The following is a 23,844-nucleotide window of genomic DNA, read 5'->3' on the forward strand; positions in this document are numbered from 1 at the left end:
ATCAGTCCTTCATGGTCAAATTGCTGCAAAGAAACCGCTACTAAAAAGACACAAATAATAAGAAGAGACTTGCTTGGGCCAAGAAACACGAGCAATGGACATTAGACCGGTGGAAATCTGTCGTTTGGTCTGATGAGTCCAAATTTGAGATTTTTGGTTCCAAATGCCGTGTCATTGTGAGACGCAGAGTAGGTAAACGGATGATCTCTGCATGTGGTTCCCACCATGAAGCATGGAAGAGGAAGTGTGATGGTGTGGGAGTGCTTTGCTGGTGACACTGTCGTGATTTATTAAGAATTCATGGCACACTTAACCAGCATGGCTACCACAGCATTCTCTTGCAATACACCATCCCATCTGGTTTGCGCTTAGTGGGACTATCATTTGTTTTTCAACAGGACAATGACCCGACACACCTCCAGACTGTGTAAGGGCTATTTGACCAAGAAGGAGTGTGATGGAGTGCTGCATCAGATGACCTGGCCTCCACAATCACCTGGCCTCAACCCGATTGAGATGGTTTGAGATAAGTTGGACCGCAGAGTGAAGGAAAAGCAACTAACAAGTACTCAGCGTATGTGGGAACTCCATCAAGACTGTTGGAAAAGCATTCCATGTGAAGCTGGTTGAGAGAATGCCAAGAGTGTGCAAAGCTGTCATCAAAGTGTGGCTACTTTGAAGAATCTAACATAAAATGTATTTTGATTTGTTTAACACTTTTTTGGTTACTATGTGATTCCATATGTGTTATTTTGTAGTTTTGATGTCTTCACTATTATTCTATAATGTACGGCTAATGAACAAACCAAACAGACTTGGATCGTGTCTCATGATATGTGACTGTGCCAGTGAGTGCTAATGTAGTTAGGCCTAGTTCTATTGATTGATTGGTTGATTGATTGATTGCAATGACCTATGTTAGAAGCCTCTATGCACCCTTTTCAGAAGATTCACTAGTGTTTCCCATAGCAACGGAACCTTAAGCCGACGTCAGGTTTGATAATGATCTGGGTTGTGTTCACTTGGCACAACACGGTACCAAACTGAATGAAACGGGCTAATACTATATGAACTTGTCCAATAAGAAACACTCATATGGGGCCTACGGAGTGGCGCAGCGGTCTAAGGCACTGCGTCGCAGTGCTAGAGGCGTCACTACAGACCCGGGTTCATTCCCGGGCTATATCACAACCAATCGGGAGTCGTGTACGGTGGCGCACAATTTGCCCAGTGTCGTCCGGGTTAAGGAAGGGTTTGGCCGGGGGGGCTTTACTTTGCTCATCGCTATCTAGCGACTCCTTGTGGGGGGCCGGGCGCCTGCAGGCTGACCTAGGTCTTCAGTTGAACAGTGTTTCCTCTGACACATTGGTGCAGCTGGCATCCGGGTTAAGAAGCGTGGTTTGGCGGGTCATGTTTCGGAGGACACATGACTTGACTTTTGCCTCGCAAGCCCGTTGGGGAGTTGCAGCGATGAGACAAGATAAAAAGGGGGTAAAATACCCCCCAAATAATAATACCAATAAATAAGAAGCACTCATATTAGTTTTCTGTTCTACAATGTTTTAAACCTTTTTGCTACAGTGTGCCCTAATAAACACGATCCTGAATGGCCATTTGCACTCCAGTTGTAATGTTTACCTTTGTGTTACAGTGAGTGACAGATTGGTATGCCTGCCAATACAGGTTCCTGTGGTAAAGTAGATAAGCCAGGTACTTGTCAGACCATGGGAAATGCCCTTGCTTTCTCCGTGAAGCTAGTCAGGCTGGAAGGGAGGGGTATTTGTTTGGGATTAAGGTACATTTGGTTTTGTGTCATTTGGACAAGCTCAAGTTAACACTCAAAAGTTCACCAATTTGCAGTGGGTAAATACATGACTGTTTCTACCCTCAACATCAGCATCTTTGCATCGTTTGACAAGTCAACAACAACAAGACAAGCTGTCTTCAGCAGAAACATATGGATCATACTACCATTACCACCCAGTCCTAGGCTAACATATTTCAAGCTGCTCACCACCTTCTCCCACTATCTAACGCTGGCTCATCTCACCACCATCTCCCCCTATCAAACTGTTGGTATGTACACTATACAGTGCATTCGGAAAGTATTCAGACTCCTTGACATTTTTCACGTATTGTTATGTTACAGCCTTATTCTAAAATGTTTTCCTCATCAATCTACACACAATACCCCATAATGACAAAGCAAAAACACGTTTTTAGAGCAAAACCATTGTCCATAGAGCTCTGAGACAGGATTGTGTCGAGGCACAGATCTGTGGCATTAAAGGTCGCCAAGAACACAGTGGCCTCCATCATTCTTAAATTGAAGAAATTTGGAACCACCAAGACTCTTCCTAGAGCTGGCCGCCCGGCCAAACTGAGCAATCGGGGGAGAAGGGCCTTGGTCAGGGAGGTGACCAAGAACGTGATGGTCACTCTGACAGAGCTCCAGAGTTCCTCTGTGGAGATGGGAGAATCTTCCAGAAGGACAACCATCTCTGCAGCATTCCATCAATCAGGCCTTTATGGTAGAGTGGCCAGATGGAAGCCACTCCTCAGTAAAAGGCACATAACAGCCTGCTTGGAGTTTGCTAAAAGGCACCTAAAGACTCTAGAGGAAACTTGGCACCATCCCTACGGTGAAGCATGGTGGTGGCAGCATTATGCTGTGGGAATGTTTTTCAGAGGCAGGGACTGGGAGACTAGTCAGGATAGAGGGAAAGATGGATGGAGCAAAGTAGAGAGAGATCGTTGATGAAAACCTGCTCCAGACCACTCAGGACCTCAGACTGGGGCGAAGGTTCACCTTCCAACAGGACAATGACCCTGTCACGGTTGTCGTCGGGGATAGAGGACCAAAACGCAGCAGGAATGTGGATGCTCATCTTGATATTTATTTGAACCAAGAAAACACCAAAATAACAAACGAAGAACGAACGATCAACAAAACAGTCTTGTAAGGCTCACACACGCAAAACAAGAAACAATCTCCCACAAACACTAAACCAAACAATTACCCATACATAGGACTCTCAATCAGAGGTAACGAGAAAGCACCTGCCTCCAATTGAGAGTCCAACCCCCCATTAACCTACACATAGAAATATGCCAACCCAGAAAGAACATAGAAGTACAAAACATAGAACATAAACCAAAACCCGGAAATAATAAATAAAAGGCCCTACTAAATAAACCACCACCCCGAACCACATAAAACAAATACCCTCTGCCACGTCCTGACCAAACTACAATAACAAATAACCCTTATACTGGTCAGGACGTGACAGACCCTAAACACAGCCAAGACAACGCAGGAGTGGCTTCGGGACAATTCTCTGAATGTCCTTCAGTGGCCCAGCCAGAGTCCGGACTTGAACCCGATCAAACATCTCTGGAGAGACCTGAAAATAGCTGTTCAACGACGCTCCCCATCCAACCTGACAGAGCTTGAGAGGATCTACAGAGAAGAATGGGAGAAACTCCCTAAACACGGGTGTGCCAAGCTTGTAGCATCATACCCAAGAAGACTCGAGGATGTAACAGCTGTCAAAGGTGCTTCAACAAAGTACTGAGTAAAGGGTCTGAATACTTATATAAATGTGATATTTCAGTTTTAGATTTTTAGTAAATTAGCAAACATTTCTAAAAACCAGCTTTTGCTTTTTCACTATGGAGTATTGTATGTATATTGCTGAGAATGAGAATTTAAAAAATCAATTTTAGAAAAAGGCTGTAACGTAACAGAATGTGGAAAAAGTCAAGGGGTCTGAATACTTTCCGAAATTACTGTATATACAAAAGTATATGTATATACAAACGTGTGCCTTCAAATTTGTGGATTCGGCTATTTCAACCATACCTGTTGCTGACAGTTGTATGAAATCGAGCACACAGCCATGCAATCTCCATAGACGAACATTGACAATAGGATGGCCTTACTGAAGCGCTCAGTGACTTTCAACGTGGCACCATCATAGAATGCCACCTTCACCATCTGGCAGACCGACGGAAAAATCCGTGTTTGGCGGATGCCAGGAGAACGCTACCTGCCCAAATGCACAGTGGAAACTAAAGTTTGGTGGATGAGGAATAATGGTCTGGGGCTGTTTTCATTGTTCGGCCTAGGCCCCTTTGTACCAGTGAAGGGAAATCTTAACGCTACAGCATACAATGACATTCTAGATGATTCTGTGCTTCCAACTTTGTGGCAACAGTTTGGGGAAGGCCCTTTCCTGTTTCAGCATGACAATTACCTGTGCAGAAAGCGAGGTTCATACAGAAATGTTTTGTTGAGCTCGATGTGGAAGAACTTGACTGGCCTGCACATAGCCCTGACCTCAACCCCTTCGAACACCTTTGGGATGAATTGGAATACCGACTGCGAGCCAGGCCGAATCGCCCAACATCAGTGCCCGACGTCACTAATGCTCTTGTGGCTGAATGGTAGTAAGTCCCCGCAGCAATGTTCCAATATTTAGTCTAAAGCGTTCCCAGAAGAGTCAGTTATAGCAGCAAAGGGGACCAACTCCATATTAATCCCCATGATTTTGGAATGAGTTGTTCGACGAGCAGGTGTTCACATACTTTTGGTCGGGATAGTGTATGTCCGGTGGAGTGGAAGTGTTGGTGGAGGGGGAACCATAATGAGTGACAGGGAGCAATTGCGTTGACCCCAAATGGGAGCGATTATTGTTGTGTGTTGTTTTCGCCGAGAGGGAGAAATGGAATGGGGCTTTACTGTATAGAAAGGGGGTGGGAGGCACCCTGGGACAGGACGGGTCTTGCTCTGAAATGCAGACATGACAATGAGCCTCTGTTGAGCTGGGAACAGGGCAGGGGCAGGGAGAGATGGAAGGGAATGAGGTGGGTCGATGCGATGTGTGTGCGCGTGCGTGTATGGGGCAAAGTTGAAAGGTCGGGCATAGAGCTGCTGCTCTGTACCTAATAAATGGCTTAATGGCTATCCCAGGCCTGAGGTAAGAGCTGGGGTTTCCACCCAGAGTGACTGGGAAAGGAGTGTGTGTCTGTGTCTGTGCTCAAGTGCGACTGCGTGTACGTACACTTGCGTGTGTGAGTACGTGTGTGTGTGTCCTTTCATGTGAGTGCGTGCGTGCGTGCACATATCTATGTGTGTGTGTGTGTGTTAGAACAAACACTGGCTCATTATTCCTCCAGCAGGTGGGCTGCACAGGAATGTGTCAATGAAAGCGGGATGGCGATTACTGTATAGCAATGGAATGAAGAGAGAAAAGAAAGACCCAATAAAAAATAGGAAAACAAAGCGCGAGAAACTTCCAGAGAAAGTGCTAGCGAGCGTGGGAGCTCGATATAAAGCGATAATAACGGCAGAGTGAAAAACATGAAAGAGACAAAGATAAAAGGGAGGGGCAGGGGCAGCGGTGGGCACGGGCATCAGGTGCAGTCAACAAAGCCCTCTGCTCCCAGCGAGTGAGTAGTGCATAGGGTGGGGGTTAGGGAGGTGGATGTGCCTCCCCCTTTAATCCAGAATGCTCTCTGTGGTGTCTGCCCCATCTGGATGCCCAGCTGCTGCCCTGAGCATTAGGGATTGTGTACCGTGGCATGACCCCCATTACCCCCCCACCCCCCTCCCCCCCAGCCACTGTGAATCCTCACCTGACACCCCCTTTTCCTCTCCAGGGAAACCAGCGTCATCCCTCCTTCCGTCCCTCCATTCTCTTCATACCTTGCTGTCAACACAACAGAGAGCATGTGTAACGGAGGGCGTTCAGTCAGTGAACCACACTCAAGTAGCTTTGCCTGAAATCTGAAGACTTGTGTTAGCTTGCCGACCTAATGCCTAGGCTTTAACACAGCAGACCAACAAAGACTTTCATCAAAGAAAGGTTTGGCCTACATCTTTGATAAAGTCTTAGCACAGGAAACTATGAAATAGGCAAAGCACCAGTCATCCTAAGCTGCATTTGGATAAGTGTTATCTTCAAAGCAGAGTTTGCAGCCATTGACTTTTGTAACTGCATATCAGAATATCTCATATTGTATTTAATCAAATGGCTCTTATCCAAACCCTGATTGGCTACATATCATCACTTCAGACACTGTGGCAGAGAAGGCAGTCTTAAAATAGACATGCTTATTTTGAACAGTTCAAGCAACACTCCGTCCGGCTTCAAGCATGCCATATCAATGCACCACAAAGCAACGGACCCTAACTCAATTCAAAACAATAGACTTTCTGCCCCCGCAAGGCTTGTCATAACGCCAATGTGAATATCCCTATCCAATGGGAAAATGGCAATTTTTTACACATTGCGCACTGAGGCGTTGTCCTGCTTGGAATGTCAACCATACTGTTGTTAACTACCGTCATCATAGGTTCACTTTGAAGCTGTGCTGTCCCTATAATCCATAAAGAACCTACGATACCATTCAAGAACATGCATCTACATGCCTGGGTCGTGTTTATTAGGGCACGCAACAGAAACTGTTTCAAAAGTTCAGGTAGTCCCTCCCAAGGACTTGATTGTGGACTACAGGAGAAAGAGGGGAGAGCATGCCCCCATCCACATCGATGTCCACATAACTAATAACTAAGAACTTAACATGGTCCACACAGACCCGCACAGTTGTGAAGAGGGTACGACAGCGCCTCTTCCCCCCAGGAGGCTAAAAAGATTTGTCATGGGCCCTCGAATCATCAAAAAGTTCTACAGTTGCACCATCGAGAGCATCTTGACTGGCTGCATTACCACTTGGCATGGCAAATGCACCACCCTCGACCGCAAAGCGCTACAGAGGGTGGTGCGGATAGCCCAGTACATCACTGGGTCTGAGTTCCCTGCCATCCAGTATGTCTATATCAGGCGGTGTCAGAGGAAGGCCCGAAAAATTGCCAAAGCCTCCAGCCACCCAAGCCATAGACTGTTCGCTCTGCTACCGTCCAGCAAACGGTAGCATCGGCTCTCGGACCAACAGACTCCGACATATATTCTACCCCGAAGCCATAAGACTGTTCAATAGCCATAAGACTGCTAAATAGTTAATTAATGTTTACCCGGGAATATCTGCATTGACCCTATCGTGCACTGACTCTATGCCCACTCACAAGACTATACACAGTATACACACTACAGTGAACTCCAAAAGTCACTGTCCCAATACTGGAGCTTACTGTACTGTATATACACACTGATACTCTGACACAAAACCCCCAAACATTCACATACACTGCATACGCATACTGACAACACACACACACACACACACACACACACACACACACACACACACACACACACACACACACACACACACACACACACACACACACACACACACACACATACACACACTTTTAAACTCGTCATATGCTGCTCCTACTCTGTTTTTTATTTTACTCTTATTATTATTATTTATCCTGATGACTAGTCACTTTACCCCGCCTTTACCCTGCCTTCATCTACCTAAAATACCTCATACCCCTGCATATTGATCTGACACTGGGACTCCCTCTATATTGCTCCATTCTTGTGTATTTTATTCCTTTTATGTTTTTTAATTTATTTCTTACTCTGCATCGTTGGGAAGGGCTCGTCTACACCCTTTGTATTCTGCGCATGTGACAAACATAATTTGATTTGATTTCCCTGTTTGAGTCTGCTGTCATCCGTTTGGTGCCTAATGAACACAACCCTGATTTTAAGATGGTGTTCTTCCCTGTTGTTTCCTTCCTGCTGTAAGTCCTTTGAAATGCAATGCTATGTATCCCCAAACCAAGTGCCTTTTCCCCACTGGCTACCACACAAGGCCCAGTGTCTATGGAGAACAATGGCTGGTACAGATGCCTTGGTCAGTTGGTCAGGCCACTGCTGTGGGCTTTGTAAAGGGGGGTCTGTGGTGAATCATGGCCCATGCTGGAGACATGGTGTCCACAGTGAACCTGCTTGACATGCTGATCTCAGAACAGCTAGTTTGGCTACAATAGGGCGTCTTTGTTTGGGCCCGTGATGAAAGGTCCTGATTTGCCATTAACACTGTGCTTTGTTAGTGCGGCCATGATGGGGTCAGTTTGGTTGGAAGCTGTTGAACACGTACAGGTATGGCCTGCGTGGGGATACTGGGGGTCAATCTGTTTCTAGGGTTCATGATCGGGCTCATTCAAGAGTGCTGAAATGTTACAGAATGTTCAGCTAGAAAGTGGTTGTAGAACAGGCATCACTCATGTCTGTGCATCACTCTCAGTCATGTAGAATCGATACGTTCCATTAATTTCTATCTGTCACATTCAAAATTAATAAGAGCCTACCATCAGAGTGGAACTGAACTCCATTACATAGCCGCCTCTGTCCAATTCAGACACAGTCAATCACCCCAGTCTTCCTCTCACAAGAGAGTGCTGTAGTTAACCCATTCGCCACTCTGGGTAGTAATAGTTTGGGTAGTTGTGTGGTGCTGGACACAGAGGCGGCAGACGAGGAGGGGATTTCTACCTTATGTTTGGAGGAATCAGTGGTACAGTCATGGGTGCTCAAATGGCAGCCTGTTTTCAAGAGAATATAGCATGTGAGCCAGATTTTCAAGGCATATGTGCCAGTTACTGTATGTTCAGAAAGGAATAGATGAATGGATGACATAAAACATAAGACACAGTAGAACTGTGAAACTGTAAGGATCGACGCTGGAGACAGGAAGCAGGTACAGGGAGAACATTTAATAAACTACGGACATAAAACAGAACAGGACCAGCGTCTGGACGAGACAAAGTAACGACATCAATGATGACACAGGGAATAACGTGAGGAACAGACAGATAAAGGGAAGGCAATCAAATAATGATAGAGTTTAGGTAGATCCAATGAGGCGCTGGTGCGCGTAACGAAGCAAACAGGTGTGCATAATGATAGGCAGTCTGGCACTCAAGAGGGAGAGCGGGAGCAGGCGTGACAGAAATCTTTATTGCTGAGCCCACCTGTTTAGCAAAAAAAATATATAGATATAAAACAGACATATCAGTTTGCAAACAGTACAAAAATGTATGTATTGAGTTAATATTAATGTTAATGTGAACTGATTGCCCCCCATCTATCTTCAGAGCTCGTGCTACTAGGTGACCTAAACTGGGACATGCTTAACACCCCAGCCATCCTACAATCCAAGCTTGATGCCCTCAATCTCACACAAATTATTAATGAACCCACCAGGTACAACCCCAAAGCCGCAAACACTGGCACCCTCATAGATATCATCCTAACCAACGTGCCCTCTAAATACACCTCTGCTGTTTTCAACCAAGATCTCAGCGATCACTGCCTCATTGCCTGCACCCGTAATGGGTCAGCGGTCAAACGACCTCCACTCATCACTGTCAAACGCTCCCTGAAACATTTCAACGAGCAAGCCTTTCTAATCGACCTGGCCCTGGTATCCTGGAAGGATATTGACCTCATCCCGTCAGTAGAGGATGCCTGGTTATTTTTTATAAATGCCTTCCTCTCCATCTTAAATAAGCATGCCCCTTTCAAGACATTTAGAACCAGGAACAGATATAGCCCTTGGTTCTCCCCAGACCTGACTGCCCTTAACCAACACAAAAATATCCTGTGGCGTTCTGCATTAGCATCGAACTGCCCCCGCGATATGCAACTTTTTAGGGAAGTTAGAAACCAATACACACAGGCAGTTAGAAACGCCAAGGCTAGCTTTTTCAAACAGAAATTCGCTTCGTGCAACTCCAACTCTAAAAAGTTCTGGGCCATTGTAAAGTCCATGGAGAATAAGAACACCTCCTCCCAACTGCCCACTGCACTGATGATAGGAAACTCTGTCACCACCGATAAGCCCACTATAATTGAGAATTTCAATAAGCATTTTTCTACGGCTGGCCATGCTTTCCACCTAACTACCCCTACTGCATTCAACAGCACTGCACCCCCCACAGCTACTCGCCCAAGCCTCCCCCATTTCTCCTTCTCCCAAATCCATTCAGCTGATATTCTGAAAGAGCTGCAAAATCTGGACCCCTACAAATCAGCTGGGCTTGACAATCTGGACCCTTTCTTTCTAAAATTATCTGCCGAAATTATTGCAACCCCTATTACTAGCCTGTTCAACCTCTCTTTCGTGTCGTCTGAGATTCCCATAGATTGGAAAGCAGCTGCTGTCATCCCCCTCTTCAAAGGAGGTGACACTCTTGACCCTAATTGCTACAGACCTATATCCATCCTACCCTGCCTTTCTAAGGTCTTCGAAAGCCAAGTCAACAAACAGATTACCGACCATTTCGAATCCCACCGCACCCTCTCCGCTATGCAATCTGGTTTCAGAGCTGGTCATGGGTGCACCTCAGCCACGCTCAAGGTCCTAAACGACATCGTAACCGCCATCGATAAGAAACAATACTGTGCTGCCGTATTCATTGACCTGGCCAAAGCTTTTGACTCTGTTAATCACCACATCCTCATCGGCAGACTCAGTAGCCTTGGTTTCTCAAACGATTGCGTCGCCTGGTTCACCAACTACTTCTCTGACAGAGTTCAGTGTGTCAAATCGGAGGGCCTACTGTCTGGACCTCTGGCAGTCTCTATGGGGGTACCACAGGGTTCAATTCTTGGGCCAACTCTTTTCTCTGTATACATAAATGATGTCGCTCTTGCTGCTGGTGAATCTCTGATCCACCTCTACGCAGACGACACCATTCTGTACACTTCTGGCCCTTCTTTGGACACTGTGTTAACAACCCTCCAGACGAGCTTCAATGCCATTCAACTCTCCTTCCGTGGTCTCCAACTGCTCCTAAACACAAGTAAAACTAAATGCATGCTCTTCAACCGATCGCTGCCTGCACCTGCCCGCCTGTCCAGCATCACTTCTCTGGACGGTTCTAACTTAGAATTTGTGGACAACTACAAATACCTAGGTGTCTGGTTAGACTGTAAACTCTCCTTCCAGACTCACATCAATCATCTCCAATCCAAAGTGAAATCTCGAATTGGCTTCCTATTTCGCAACAAAGCATCCTTCACTCATGCTGCCAAACATACCCTCGTAAAACTGACCATCCTACCAATCCTCGACTTCGGCGATGTCATTTACAAAATAGCTTCCAATACCCTACTCAACAAGCTGGATGCAGTCTATCACAGTGCCATCCGTTTTGTCACCAAAGCCCCATATACTACCCACCACTGCGACCTGTACGCTCTCGTTGGCTGGCCTTCGCTTCATAATCGTCGCCAAACACATTGGCTCCAGGTCATCTACAAGACTCTGCTAGGTAAAGTCCCCCCTTATCTCCGCTCACTGGTCACCATAGCAGCACCCACCTGTAGCACGCGCTCCAGCAGGTATATCTCTCTGGTCACCCCTAAAGCCAACTCCTCCTTTGGTCGTCTCTCCTTCCAGTTCTCTGCTGCCAATGACTGGAACGAACTACAAAAATCTCTGAAACTGGAAACACTTATCTCCCTCACTAGCTTTAAGCACCAGCTGTCAGAGCAGCTCACAGATCACTGCACCTGTACATAGCCCATCTATAATTTAGCCCAAACTACTACCTCTTCCCCTACTGTATTTATTTATTTTATTTATTTTGCTCCTCTGCACCATATTATTTATATTTTATCTTTGAACTTTCTTCAAACTACAAATCTACCATTCCAGTGTTTTTCTTGCTATACTTTATTTACTTTGCCACCATGGCATTTTTTTGCCTTTACCTCCCTTATCTCACATCATTTGCTCACATTGTATATAGTCTTATTTTTTTTTTCTTCTACTGCATCATTGATTGTATGTTGTTTTACTCCATGTGTAACTCTGTGTTTTTGTATGTTGTCGAACTGCTTTGCTTTATCTTGGCCAGGTCGCAATTGTAAATGAGAACTTGTTCTCAACTTGCCTACCTGGTTAAATAAAGGTGAAATAAAAAAATTAAAAAATAAAGCTGAAGAGAAATTATAGATAAAACGTCTCGATGCTCATCGACCATTGGACATAAACATTACACAACAAGTCGGAAATCACAAATTCTACAATGAGTGGTTTGGAAGGAATTGGTGGCTAACTGCGAGCGTCGCAAAGCAATAACTATTTTGCTTCCCCTGCCTGCTATTCGGTGGAGAGGGTGTGTGGTCCAAGTCTGGGTTTAAGGATTTAAAACATCTGCCTGAAAGGGTCTCTTTTCCAAACTTAAAAGGATAAACATTCAGCACCAACACCACCATAAAAGGTTGAATACATTGCCCATTCTGTCAATACAGCATGAATTCATCCAGAGAATGTCAGACTTTGATGACAAAGTTTGATCAAAGTTTGCCCACAAGAAGAACCTCCGCGCCACCTTCCTGTTCAAGTGAGCACAGCACAACATCGGTGAGTTCAAAATAGGTATTGTATGCTGCTGCATAAATTATGTAATATGCCAGGGAGATATGTCTACTATATCTAAGAAAGTAATACTAAGTGTATGTTGTGTAGTAAGCTATTAGTAGCCCATGTGTCTCACCCTAAGAATGTGGTCCCTCTCCCCCTCAGAACTTAGCCTACTGTTCTGACTTGGTGGTGCACATGTAGCCTATAGCCTGTTTTAGAGAAATGTCATCATCGGATATTGTAAGAGATTTCATTGTCAGCTTATATGCCCCTGTTATTTATCATATGGTTCTGATTTGGCGTGCAGGGCGAATAATGTAAGAACGGCCCATGTTCTGAATTCTGTCGCTGTTGATTTCAAAAGTGCTGAACAAATAGGTATATCGACTACGTCTGTCTTAGTTTGCTTATTAATGTCTTAATCGAAATTTCGGCTTGCGTCTTATCCGCTCATCGTTCTCCTATGCCATAGTTTGTACATCTCAGTTGTTATATTGCTCATTTTAGGCAATGTTGGAATTATTTCATTGTTCTGCTTACATTGTGTATTATAATTAGCTCATGTGCTTTTCTCCACAAGGAGGGGAAACTATATAATGTTGTTGGGTCTGTAACCGTCAAATATTACTTTTTCAACATAAAGTTCAGTAATAGACCCATTGTCATGATCATGAGGAAAGACGGACCAAGGCGCAGCGTGATTTGAGTTCCACATCATACTTTTAATCCAAAGTGAAACTACAACAAACAATAAACAAACACCAACCATGACCAACCATGACCAACCATGACCAACCATGACCAACCATGACCAACCAGCGCACACATCAGCACTCAAAACAATATCCCACAAAACAGGTGGGAACAGGGACACCTTAAGTATGATCCCCAATTAGAGACAATGAACATCAGCTGCCTCTAATTGGGAACCATACTAAGAGCACCAACATAGAAATTAAAAGACTAGAACACCCCCTAGTCACACCCTGATCTACAACACCATAGAGAACCCAGAGGGCTCTCTATGGTCGGGGCGTGACCCCCATGTAATTCCAGTTGATATTGCGAGGGTTGTTTTGTTTCCATAATGTCTATAAAAGTGGATGCTCGTGATTGTATTTTAATTTATTTTTAGACCACATAGGCCTAATAAAATACTTAAAATGGTAGGCTAACTGCGTCTCTCTCTCTCTCTCTCGCTCTCTCGCTCTCTCTCTCTCTCTCTCTCTGTGTGTGGTGACTTAAAGAACAGTAAAGTTAAGGCCTCAACATCTTGCTGAGTTTATCTGAACTAACATCTATCTGAATTTCTGTCGGTGTCCATTTTGAAAGTGCTGAATGAATAGGGCTACCTCGTTGCAGCTAGTTTGCTTGCACTTGCTTATACTTAGAGCTAAGTGTTGATATAAGAACAAACATGAATTTACTGAACATGAATGTAATAGTGTGTGTGTGTATGGTACAAAAGTCAAAACTCATGTTGGCGTTCGTTATTATTGAAGGAGAATGCAGTTCTTATCGAGTTACACAAATACACAAGGAGTCAGTATAAACCACATTTATTTAAGCGAGTCAGCCATGTCAGCTATGGTTTTCGCTGCCAGACTAGGCTCCGCTGATAGCCAGGTGTAGCGGTGGTAAGGATTCACTCCATGGTGCTGAAAGGAAAGCTCCGCTGTCAGGAAAGATTTATGTAGGCCCTAACAGTTTGTGGGCACCATTTGTCACCATTATAGTGCAATTAATATATTGTTCAGTGTTGTGTAGTGGCTTTGCTGGCATGCATCTAAAAAATTAGCTTGAGTTTGCCCCACCATTTACATGCTAAAATCGTCATTGAATTCCCCATGCTCATAATCAATGTGTGTGTGTGTGTGTGTGTGTGTGTGTGTGTGTGTGTGTGGTGTGTGTGTGTGTGTGTGTGTGTGTGTGTGTGTGTGTGTGTGTGTGTGTGTGTGTGTGTGTGTGTGTGTGTGAATCAATGTGTTTGTTTCTTAGTTTGTGTGTGTTCATGTGTGTTTGTGAACGCGTGTGTGTGTGTGTGTGTGTGTGTGTGTGTGGTCGGGTCAGTGCTATGGGGCTAGTTATGCCATTAAAGGGGAGAAGTTTTGCAGTGTCCATGGTTACTTGGCCTGGTTTGGGACTAGTTCCATAATGACAACAGCTGCGGCCATGTGGAAAGATAAAAAGAGAACCGAGAGAAGAACTACAAAGCTTGGAAATATGTAGCTGTATTATTACATGTTTTAGCTTGGAACAATTTCACAGTTGACAAAAAATAGGTCAATTAGGATTTTCCTGCCATCGAGGGTTTATTTTGTGTGTGTGTGTGTGCGCGCTCGCATGCGCGCCTCCTTTTTGTTCTCATGCACTCTCAAAGAATAATCCCTTAATGCATACTATTGATATTAGCCCATTTTAGCTAACAGGGGTTATCAATACAGTCTGATAATATCTCTGTTGTCTCCTCGATGTGTGTGAACAAATAGGCTGCCTATTTTAGACATACTCTCGGTTTCAAGAATCAATGGTGTAAGTTACAGTTAGGTCTATCTGTTGAATTGAGAAGGTTATCAAGTCAGCGTGATCTTTTGCAAGCTAGTGCTGCCCACTAGTGGCTTTAAACAAAAATAGCTGATAATCATGTCTACATTGTGTGTATGTGTGGGTTTGCATTTGTGTGTTTCAAGTTTTATTAGTCGTCTGTACAGGATACACACGGTATACACCGTCCAACGAAATGCTTACTTGCACGCTCCTTCTCGACAATGCAAACAATAAGAAATAATAAAAGATAAGAATACGAACATAAAGTAAATGGCTCAGTAGAATAGAATAAACATTTTAGCATAAGTAGAATGTGTCCGTCCATCCGTGCGTGTGTGTGTGTGTGTGTGTGTGTGTGTGTTCTCTGTCTACACTCTGTCTGTCTAAACAACTCTTTCTGTTTGTCACTCCCTTCATCCCTGTAACTTCTTCCCTCTGGTTATATAAGAAGTCAAGAGGAGGGTTGAAGTTGTGTGGAGACTGGAGATAATGAAAGACAAAGAGGAGATGGAATAGAAAGACTGAGAGAGAGAGAGAGAGCAAGGTCAAAGGAGCTGCAGGGTAATGAGCCTAAAAAGAGGAGACATGAGAGAGAGTGGTGGGGGGGGGGGGGGGGTGGGGGGGGGGGGGTGTAAACATAGAAGTATCCAATGAGAGGCAGAGAGAGCTGGAGAGAGATATTGGGTGTGTCCCAATCAATGGCACCATATTCCCTATAGGCCTATATTGCACCACGTTTGACGGTCAAAAATAGGTTCCCATTTGGGACGCATGTGAGGGATAGAGGGGTGCTGCTGTCCTTGCCCAATTTAAACAGTAAATTCTCTGTTTTTCCTATTGTTTTATCACGGTGGAAAGTTCATTATTGACTTACTTTTGATCCATCTTACACCTAAAAAAAAATATGCAATGTCGCTGTCTTTTTTTGTACCATTGTTAAACCAATAGCTTTTGTGAGCTTTGTTTCAGTATTTTAGTTTTGCACTCTGCCAGGGGTTGCCCCATTACTAGAAGAGGAGGGGACTACTTTGCCGTCTGTGCTGACAGTACTAGTATCAATGACATGTTAATGATGGCCACCCCCTTTCAGACGGGGATGGATCGCTCCTCATGGGCTATTTCGCTGGTTGCCTCTCATGGTTATTACCAGCCAAACCCAGAGAGAAAGGGAAAAGAAAAGTGTGTGTGTGTGTGTGCGATTGTGCATGCGGTATTTGCAGCTTTTTAAATCACGTGGCATTTTTCGTATCAGCTAGTAATTGCTCTATTGATAGAACTAAAATCTATTAAGCTAAATCAATGTGTGTATCTGTGTTTGGTGACACGCTTACAAGGCTGTTAGGCCTTAAATAGCCATTTCCCATTCCGCCCCCATCCTTCAATTCCATTCATCTTAGCTCCGTCATAATGACTTTTGCGTCCTCTGATTCATGATTCACACACACATTTAGCCCTCTGGATGGAGCGTCAGTGGTTGCCCTTACTAACAGTAGCCCCAAGGTCCAATGCTATGGAGTCTGGACAGACACTGACACACAAGAACACACAGAACTCAGAAAAGCAGGCTAGCCATAGGGGAGAGAGATACAGTGAAGCAGATAGGGAAATGCCTTTCCTTTTTTATCCTACCACTAAGTCGGCACTCCCATTTTTCCGGGTTGAGTTTTCTAGAGATTGTAAAGAGGGGAGGAGAGAAGAGAGGAGCGATGGGTGCCATTTCCAGCCAGGGGAGTCTGCATGCCTGTCTTAGTCAATCTATCTTTTTTGTCTCTTTTCATTTCTCTCTTTCTCTCTCTCTCTCTCTCTCTCTCTCCCTATTCTCTCTCTCTCGCTCTCTCTTTCTATTTTTACAATGCTCTGGCTCACAGGTGTCAAAGCAAAAAGCTTTAAATACACTGCAATACATTGCTGCTGCTAGTTTTGTTTTAAAAGGCTGGGACTCTCGGTTTTTCCTCACACACACACACACACACACACACACACACACACACACACACACACACACACACACACACACACACACACACACACACACACACACACACACACACACAGTCTTTTTAATATTAGTGTGTACTCTACTGTCAGCTGCGGTGGCCAGGTTCTGAGCATAAAAAGAGGAGACAAGGAGACACACATAGAGAGAGAGAGAGAAAGCGAGACCTGAGAGAGAGAGAAACACACACAGAGAGAACATGCTGTGTGCTGCTCACTGCTCAACCGCCTTGCTGGACTGGCCAGTGGAGGGATGGGAGGAATGTGAAAGAGAGGCGGAGAGACAGAGAGAGAAAGAGTGAGAGAGAGAGAGTGAGTGAGTGGGGTTGACAGAGTGGACTAGCGTTGCGTGGAGCACAAGAGAGCCTACAGGGAGCCAGAGAGAGAGAGAGAGAGAGAGAGGCAGGCAGGCAGGCAGAGCCTGGGTAGAGAAAAGAGGAGAGGATATACTTTAGATAGCAATAAAGACAGAGAGCCAGCCGCTGCCAATACTGCACTATACCCAGCATGAGAGAAAAGAGCTACTGTTACCAGCTACAATAAAAAAACGTGGGACTAAAACTCGTTCTGATCCAGTGAAGAGGACTAGATCCAGCTACTGGTTTTCACACCTGTACGCCACCCTAATGGCTTCTATACCAGTAAAGAGGACTTCTGAACCTCGATTTCCGGTCAGTGAACAAGGAAGTGTGGCAGCGTGAGTCTGAATCTGTCTATATACTGACAAAGGACAAGAGATTTACCAGCTGCTAGTCTAGCCACATGTAGAACGCAAACGCGGGACAACTCATCTAGAGGAGAGGATGAAATCATAATCTGGTCCTGGATCAGATCCTGGATAGAAATGAGGACACCAGTAGCTCTACACAGATCAAGAATATTACTGATCTAGGACCAACTCTGATGAAGAGCTAGTCGACTTGTGCCTTGCAAAGGCCCTTTCTCTTTACTGTCTCCACTGATCTCAGGCCTGCCATCCAAGCTGCTTCACCTACTGCTCCAGAAACAGAACTAGTGACCAACAGGACCATGATGCACAACATTTGTGACAGACAAACCGAACCAGAACCCAAACCCACTTTGAGGAATACAAATATATTCACCTACACCTGGATTCAGTCATCAATATGAAGATTTTGTTGATTTTGACTCTGAATTTTGACGTCTTCATTTGACGTTAAAATTGATAGACACTAAGTGGTTGGGTTCCGTTGGTTACCATTGACTCTTGACCCCCATGTCCGGCCGAGAGTGTGTGTAGCGTGTCTAGGTGAAAACGTCAGGTGCTTGCGGGGGTAACAGCGGTGTCGTATGTGTCCCGTCCTGTGTGGGGCTGTAGCAAACACTCTTGTGTGTGTGGTGCGTGTGTGTGATGTTGAGAGTGGAGGTCCCAGCTCCCTCAGGGCAGGAGTGGTGTTTCCAGTGCTCAGTAGGGGTGGACTGTAGTGACCCGGAACCTCGCTGTATCTGGTTGGCGGTGTTACGAAGCATTACCCTACATGCTACCACCACTCCACCCCGTGCCTCTCCCCGACCCTCCACCCCACCCCGCTCCTCTCCGCGACCCAGACGAAGGGTGCCCCGGAGGGTTTTGCCACATCTTCGCTTGTCCTGGGTAAGAAAGAGAGACTCTGCTGGGAAATCTCCTAATCTGGCGTGCTCAACTCAACATAGAAAGATAGAAACATAGAAAGGCCGTGACGTACATGTGTCTTTGGGTATCGGGTTGTTGGGTGTTTGTCTGGTTGATGTTCAAGGATTGTTACGCAATATGACAAAATAAACAATTTTATTTCAGAGAGACAGCCAGAGATGTTCTAATTCCAGAGAGATGCTCTAATTCCAATTATAAACAGGGTGGTTCGAGCCCTGAATGCTGATTGACAGGTCAGATCATATACCACGGGTATGATAAAAAAGTCATTTTTACTGTTCGAATGACGTTGGTAACCAGTTTATAATAGCAATAAGGCACCTCTGGGGTTTGTGGTATATGGTCAATATACCACGGCTAAGGGCTGCATCCAGGCACTACGTCGTGCCTAAGAACAGCCCTTAGCCGTGGTAAGGCTAAGTGACACAGTGCCTTATTGCTTAATTCTAGCATGACAGCCATTTTCAGTAGTGAAAGAAGTTCAGCGCCTTACCAGTGGGTACTCCACACTGGCCTGTAGCAAAAGGCTGTATCAGTCGGAGGAGATTGTGTCATCTAGTGGTTGGAAAAGGTCTTCCGTAGATCTTACTGTAGAATATTCAGTTTACAATGCAGAATTGACATGTGCTATTTTAGAAAGGGTCATGTATAATGTAGAGGCTTGATAAAGGCTAGAGAGTAAATGAGAGTGTGTGGGGGGTTGGGGGTGGGGGTGGGGGGGGCTGTGTCACTCCTGCCTACTGTATGTCTTATGTAATGGAGCGCAGTGGGGGCATGTTGACTAACGGAGGGGAAGGAGATCGGAGCAATGCTTTCGTCACCCGGCACAGTACATATTTATACATCGGCGTGTGTGTGTGTGTGTGTGTGTGTGTGTGTGTGTGTGTGTGTGGTACGTATATGTGAGTGTGTGATGGGTGCAGGTTGGAGTGTCATCTGTTCTGCTCGAGTGACGCATCGTCAGGGTGTTTGTGTATGTGAGCGCGTGTGGGCATGTAGGTTAGAATGTGGTGTTCTCTTATGCGTCAAATATGTAGCAAAGATCTGTGATCATCAAAAGGCCTTGCCTGAGTAATTGACTATCAGGGGCATTAACACATGTTAAAAGGAAATGTGCGTGTGTGACGTGTGTGTGCAGATGCATTTATTTCCTGGTTCGCTCGTGTGTGCGTGTAAAACAATTTGACAAACAAACAAAGTCAAACCGCGTTTGACCTCACAGCCTATAGGGGAAGTGACGTCATAATTACACGTCACGTAACCCTTCATTGACAAGCAGCTAATCTTATGGCTCAGTTATTGATGGAGGTGGGAGAATTCAGGACAGAATGTAAAGGACACTGTGGCTTTTCATGCCCCTGTGTGTGTGTGTGTGTGTGTGTGTGTGTGTGTGTGTGTGTGTGTGTGTGTGTGTGTGTGTGTGTGTGTGTGTGTGTGTGTGTGTGTGTGTGTGTGTGTGTGTGTGTGTGTGTGTGTGTGTGTGTGTGTGTGTGTGTGTGTGTGTGTGTGTGTGTGTGTGCGCCTGCTCCGGTAAATATTAGGGAGTGTATATGAGAGTGTGTGTGTATGCTTGTACAAGTTGTGCTGGCATCTCACACCCCAGTGTGTGTGTTTTCATGCACTTGCATGTTAAATAGCAGGTGTAGGAATGGAAGGCCATGAGGGATTCTGACACATGTCATACCCACAGTATGTAGCAGGTTGATGTTTTTTGAGATGAGTCTTGTCCTTGAGGCAGAACTTGGCTATATTGTAAAAATGAATGAAGCTTTTTGGTCATCATTTAAGGTTAGGGTTAGGCATTAGGGTTAGCAGTGTGGTTAAGGTTAGAGTTAGGGTTAGGTTTAAAATCAGATTTGATGACTTTGTGGCTATGTCAGCTAGTGACCACTCTGCAGAGCTGCCTCTAGAACAAGATTCATGACAAAAAAAACACTAACCTGCCAGTGTGTAACCTCGCTCGCTCACACACACACACACATACACATACACACACACATGCACAGACATACGTACACACACACATACTCTTTCTCTCTCTGTGTCCATGGTGTTTTCAAAAAACAACATCTTTGCCATCTCCATCATCAATCTACGTGATGAGTCCATGCTTAGGGGCATCCCTGTTCATGTGGACGTGAATGCACGGTATGTATTTGTGTGTACGTGTGTGTGTGTGTGTGTGTGCCTGCCTGCGTGTGTTTGTGTGCGCGTGTGTGTACACTACATCGTTTCTTAATATTAGTATTATGAGTCTATTCTAAGACTCCTTACTGAGAATGTGATTTCTATCCTTCCAAGCATCCAGCCTTTGTCTTAGCTTTCCTTCATAGTCCTATACCACTACATCATATTTCCACTTCCTTACAAATCAACACATAGCATTTCATAAGGGACTATTACAGATGGGAAGTCAACAGAATAATTCAACCTGTCAATGTGGATCCGGGCATTCCAGATGCTTGAATGCTAGTCACAATTTTGTGTTGGGTATAAAGAGAGGGGTGTTGCAATGGAACTGGAGCCCCCATCGGAAAGAGAGTCCCCCTCCCTGCCTCCCTGCCACCCTGCCACCCACACACACACTCACACAAACACACGCAGGCACACAATCACACACATAGTCCCCTCCCTAGCCACTCTATTCTTAGAGGCGAAGGATTCCCGGAATCCCCAAATGGGCCAGTTAGCTCAGGCACCATGCCTCACTTCCTGTTCAAGGCTCTCCACTTCCTGTTGTTGTGGTGCGGTGCAGTGTGGCCTGGCCTTGTGAGTTTGTGGGGAGGGGGGAGGCGGGGGAGTGGAGAAAAGAGTCAGGAGGGAGTATAGGAAGTCAAGGGCAGGGTGGGATGAAGAAGGAAGAGGGCCGAAGGCTATCAGGAGAGGTTGTGTGATAAGATAAAGAAGCTAGCTAGACACTAAAAAGCTAAGTCTGCTGTATGGTGCCTGAGCTAGGAGCTTTTTCCTAATATGACTTAGGCCTAAGCGGGGTGAAGGTATGTATCCCCCTGCCAATCTCTGTTTCTACATATCTACATTTTAAAACCGTTTTCAATAGAATATGTTGCTGTTGGATACTGCATCCCGCCTAAGAAAAATGTATAGGGGAAACCCTTTATGGCATGTATGGACCACCAGTGTATCCCCAAAGTGTTACAGACACAAAGACTCCAAACACACAAAGAGACGTGAGTCTTATTATTCTTTAGGTGTGTGTGTGGGTGTATGTGTGTTTGCGCATGTGCGTGCATGTTCATGCGTGCCTAATGTGCCCTGTGTATCATGATAGAGTCCTGTTGTTCCATAATTGTTAGATATAAATACCCGCTCCAACATGTATTTTTACCCCTCCATTGTGTGGCAGGTGATTATGGGAGAGGTGGGCCGGTAAAATAGATATTATTCCTGAGAGAGAGAAAGGCATTGGTAGAATTCCAGAATTCTTGGTGAAGTCTCCCTAGCCTGGTCCCAAACCTGTGTGGTATATAGCTAACTCTTATCGCTAATAGAAACTTCTCTGACGTTTCACACTTAAGCAATGCATTTCTCACTGACATGGAGGATATGTTTGGACTCACTGACCTAATTCACAGTTTACACTTCACCCTCAGCTCACTTTACCTAACTTAAGTTGACATTTTGCTCACATATTGAAATCACTGACATTTTAAAAGTGGTACTAATGAATTGAATAGCTAATATTGACTTTGACCCCTTTTCTAACATTCTCCTTATCTGTGTCCCTCATAGGCTAAAGGGCGGAATGATGGCGTCATGTCATCCAATGAGAACACTCGGTCGCTGTCGTCGGGCGAGGTTGAGGGCGTGGCGTGGCAGGGCCCTCGTACGGTGCTCCTGCAGAAGAACTCCCAGGGCTTTGGCTTCACGCTGCGCCACTTCATTGTGTACCCGCCAGAGTCCTCCCTCCACAATAACCTCAAGGTAACAATGGTTTATAGCCCCCACCATGGAATGCATTACGTTCATGTTACATTCAGATTTCACTACCAAGCTTATGCTGATCTGCTAATCTCCAGTAGTGTACAGGTGAATTGTGTCTCATGACCAAATTAAGAGGGGTTGTGAAGTCACAGAATTACAGGTGTGTGTGTGTTACTATAACAGTTTTCACACTTATGGGGGTGTCCTGACCAATGTTCACCAACCAGTGGAGGAAAAGCCCACACATCCTGTAGCTCCCTAGGACCAGGGTTGGGGACCACTGACCTATAGGGAGAGGAGAGAAGAGAAGAACAGAGAAGTAAATAAAATAGAAAAATGGGGTAAAAGAGGAGAGGAGGAGACGAGAGGAGGAGAAGAGAGAGAGGAGGGAATATGTTAAACAGAAGATGAGAGGAGAGAAGAGGGCAAGAGAGGAGAGGGCAAGCAGAACAGGAGATGAGAAGGTAAATAGAAGAGGAGTAGAGAATGATAAAGGGAAAGAAGAGGAGAAAGGTGGTTGTATCACTGGTTCCTACTCCAGGGTATCTAGGTCTCTATTATGTGGCTGTAAAGCCCAGGTCATTGTCTGTCTGACTGGAATGAGCTCAGTCAGCCAGCCGGCCAGACCCAAACTGCCCAGTCAGCTGGGGCCTGTGTGTGTGTGTGTGTGTGTGTGTGTGTGTGTGTGTGTGTGTGTGTGTGTGTGTGTGTGTGTGTGTGTGTGTGTGTGTGTGTGTGTGTGTGTGTGTGTGTGTGTGTGTGTGTGTGAGGGTGGGTGGGTGGGTGGAGTAGGGAGTGTGTGTGTGTGTGTGTGTGTGTGTGTGTGTGTGTGTGTGTGTGTGTGTGTGTGTGTGTGTGTGTTTGTGAGGGTGGGTGGGTGGGTGGAGTAGGGAGTGGGTTATTGTGTGTGTGTGTGTGTGTGTGTGTGTGTGTGTGTGTGTGTGTGTGTGTGTGTGTGTGTGTGTGTGTGTGTGTGGGTGGGTGTTTGTGAGGGTGGGTGGGTGGAGTAGGGAGTGGGTTATTGTGTGTGTGTGTGTGTGTGTGTGTGTGTGTGTGTGTGTGTGTGTTTGTGAGGGTGGGTGGGTGGGTGGGTGGAGTAGGGAGTGGGTTATTGTGTGTGTGTGTGTGTGTGTGTGTGTGTGTGTGTGTGTGTGTGTGTGTGTGTGTGTGTGTGTGTGTGTGTGTGGGTGGGTGTTTGTGAGGGTGGGTGGGTGGGTGGAGTAGGGAGTGGGTTATTGTGTGTGTGTGTGTGTGTGTGTGTGTGTGTGTGTGTGTGTGTGTGTGTGTGTGTGTTTGTGAGGGTGGGTGGGTGGGTGGAGTAGGGAGTGGGTTATTGTGTGTGTGTGTGTGTGTGT

The 23,844-nt window shown here is 45.5% G+C and overlaps 1 protein-coding gene across 1 annotated transcript in view; it reads left to right on the top strand.

The window, feature by feature from the left end:
• LOC106579110 (rho GTPase-activating protein 23) overlaps nt 1-23,844 on the top strand; it is a 57,303-nt gene that overhangs the window by 5,892 nt on the left and 27,567 nt on the right. Inside the window, exon 2 of the mRNA XM_082965887.1 lies at nt 22,298-22,489. Coding sequence (XP_082822013.1) covers nt 22,298-22,489 — 192 coding nt within the window. The remainder of the gene's footprint in view (nt 1-22,297; nt 22,490-23,844) is intronic.

Source organism: Salmo salar, chromosome 19, assembly GCF_965601325.2.
Source record: "Salmo salar chromosome 19, fSalSal1, whole genome shotgun sequence".
NCBI lineage: Eukaryota > Metazoa > Chordata > Actinopteri > Salmoniformes > Salmonidae > Salmo > Salmo salar.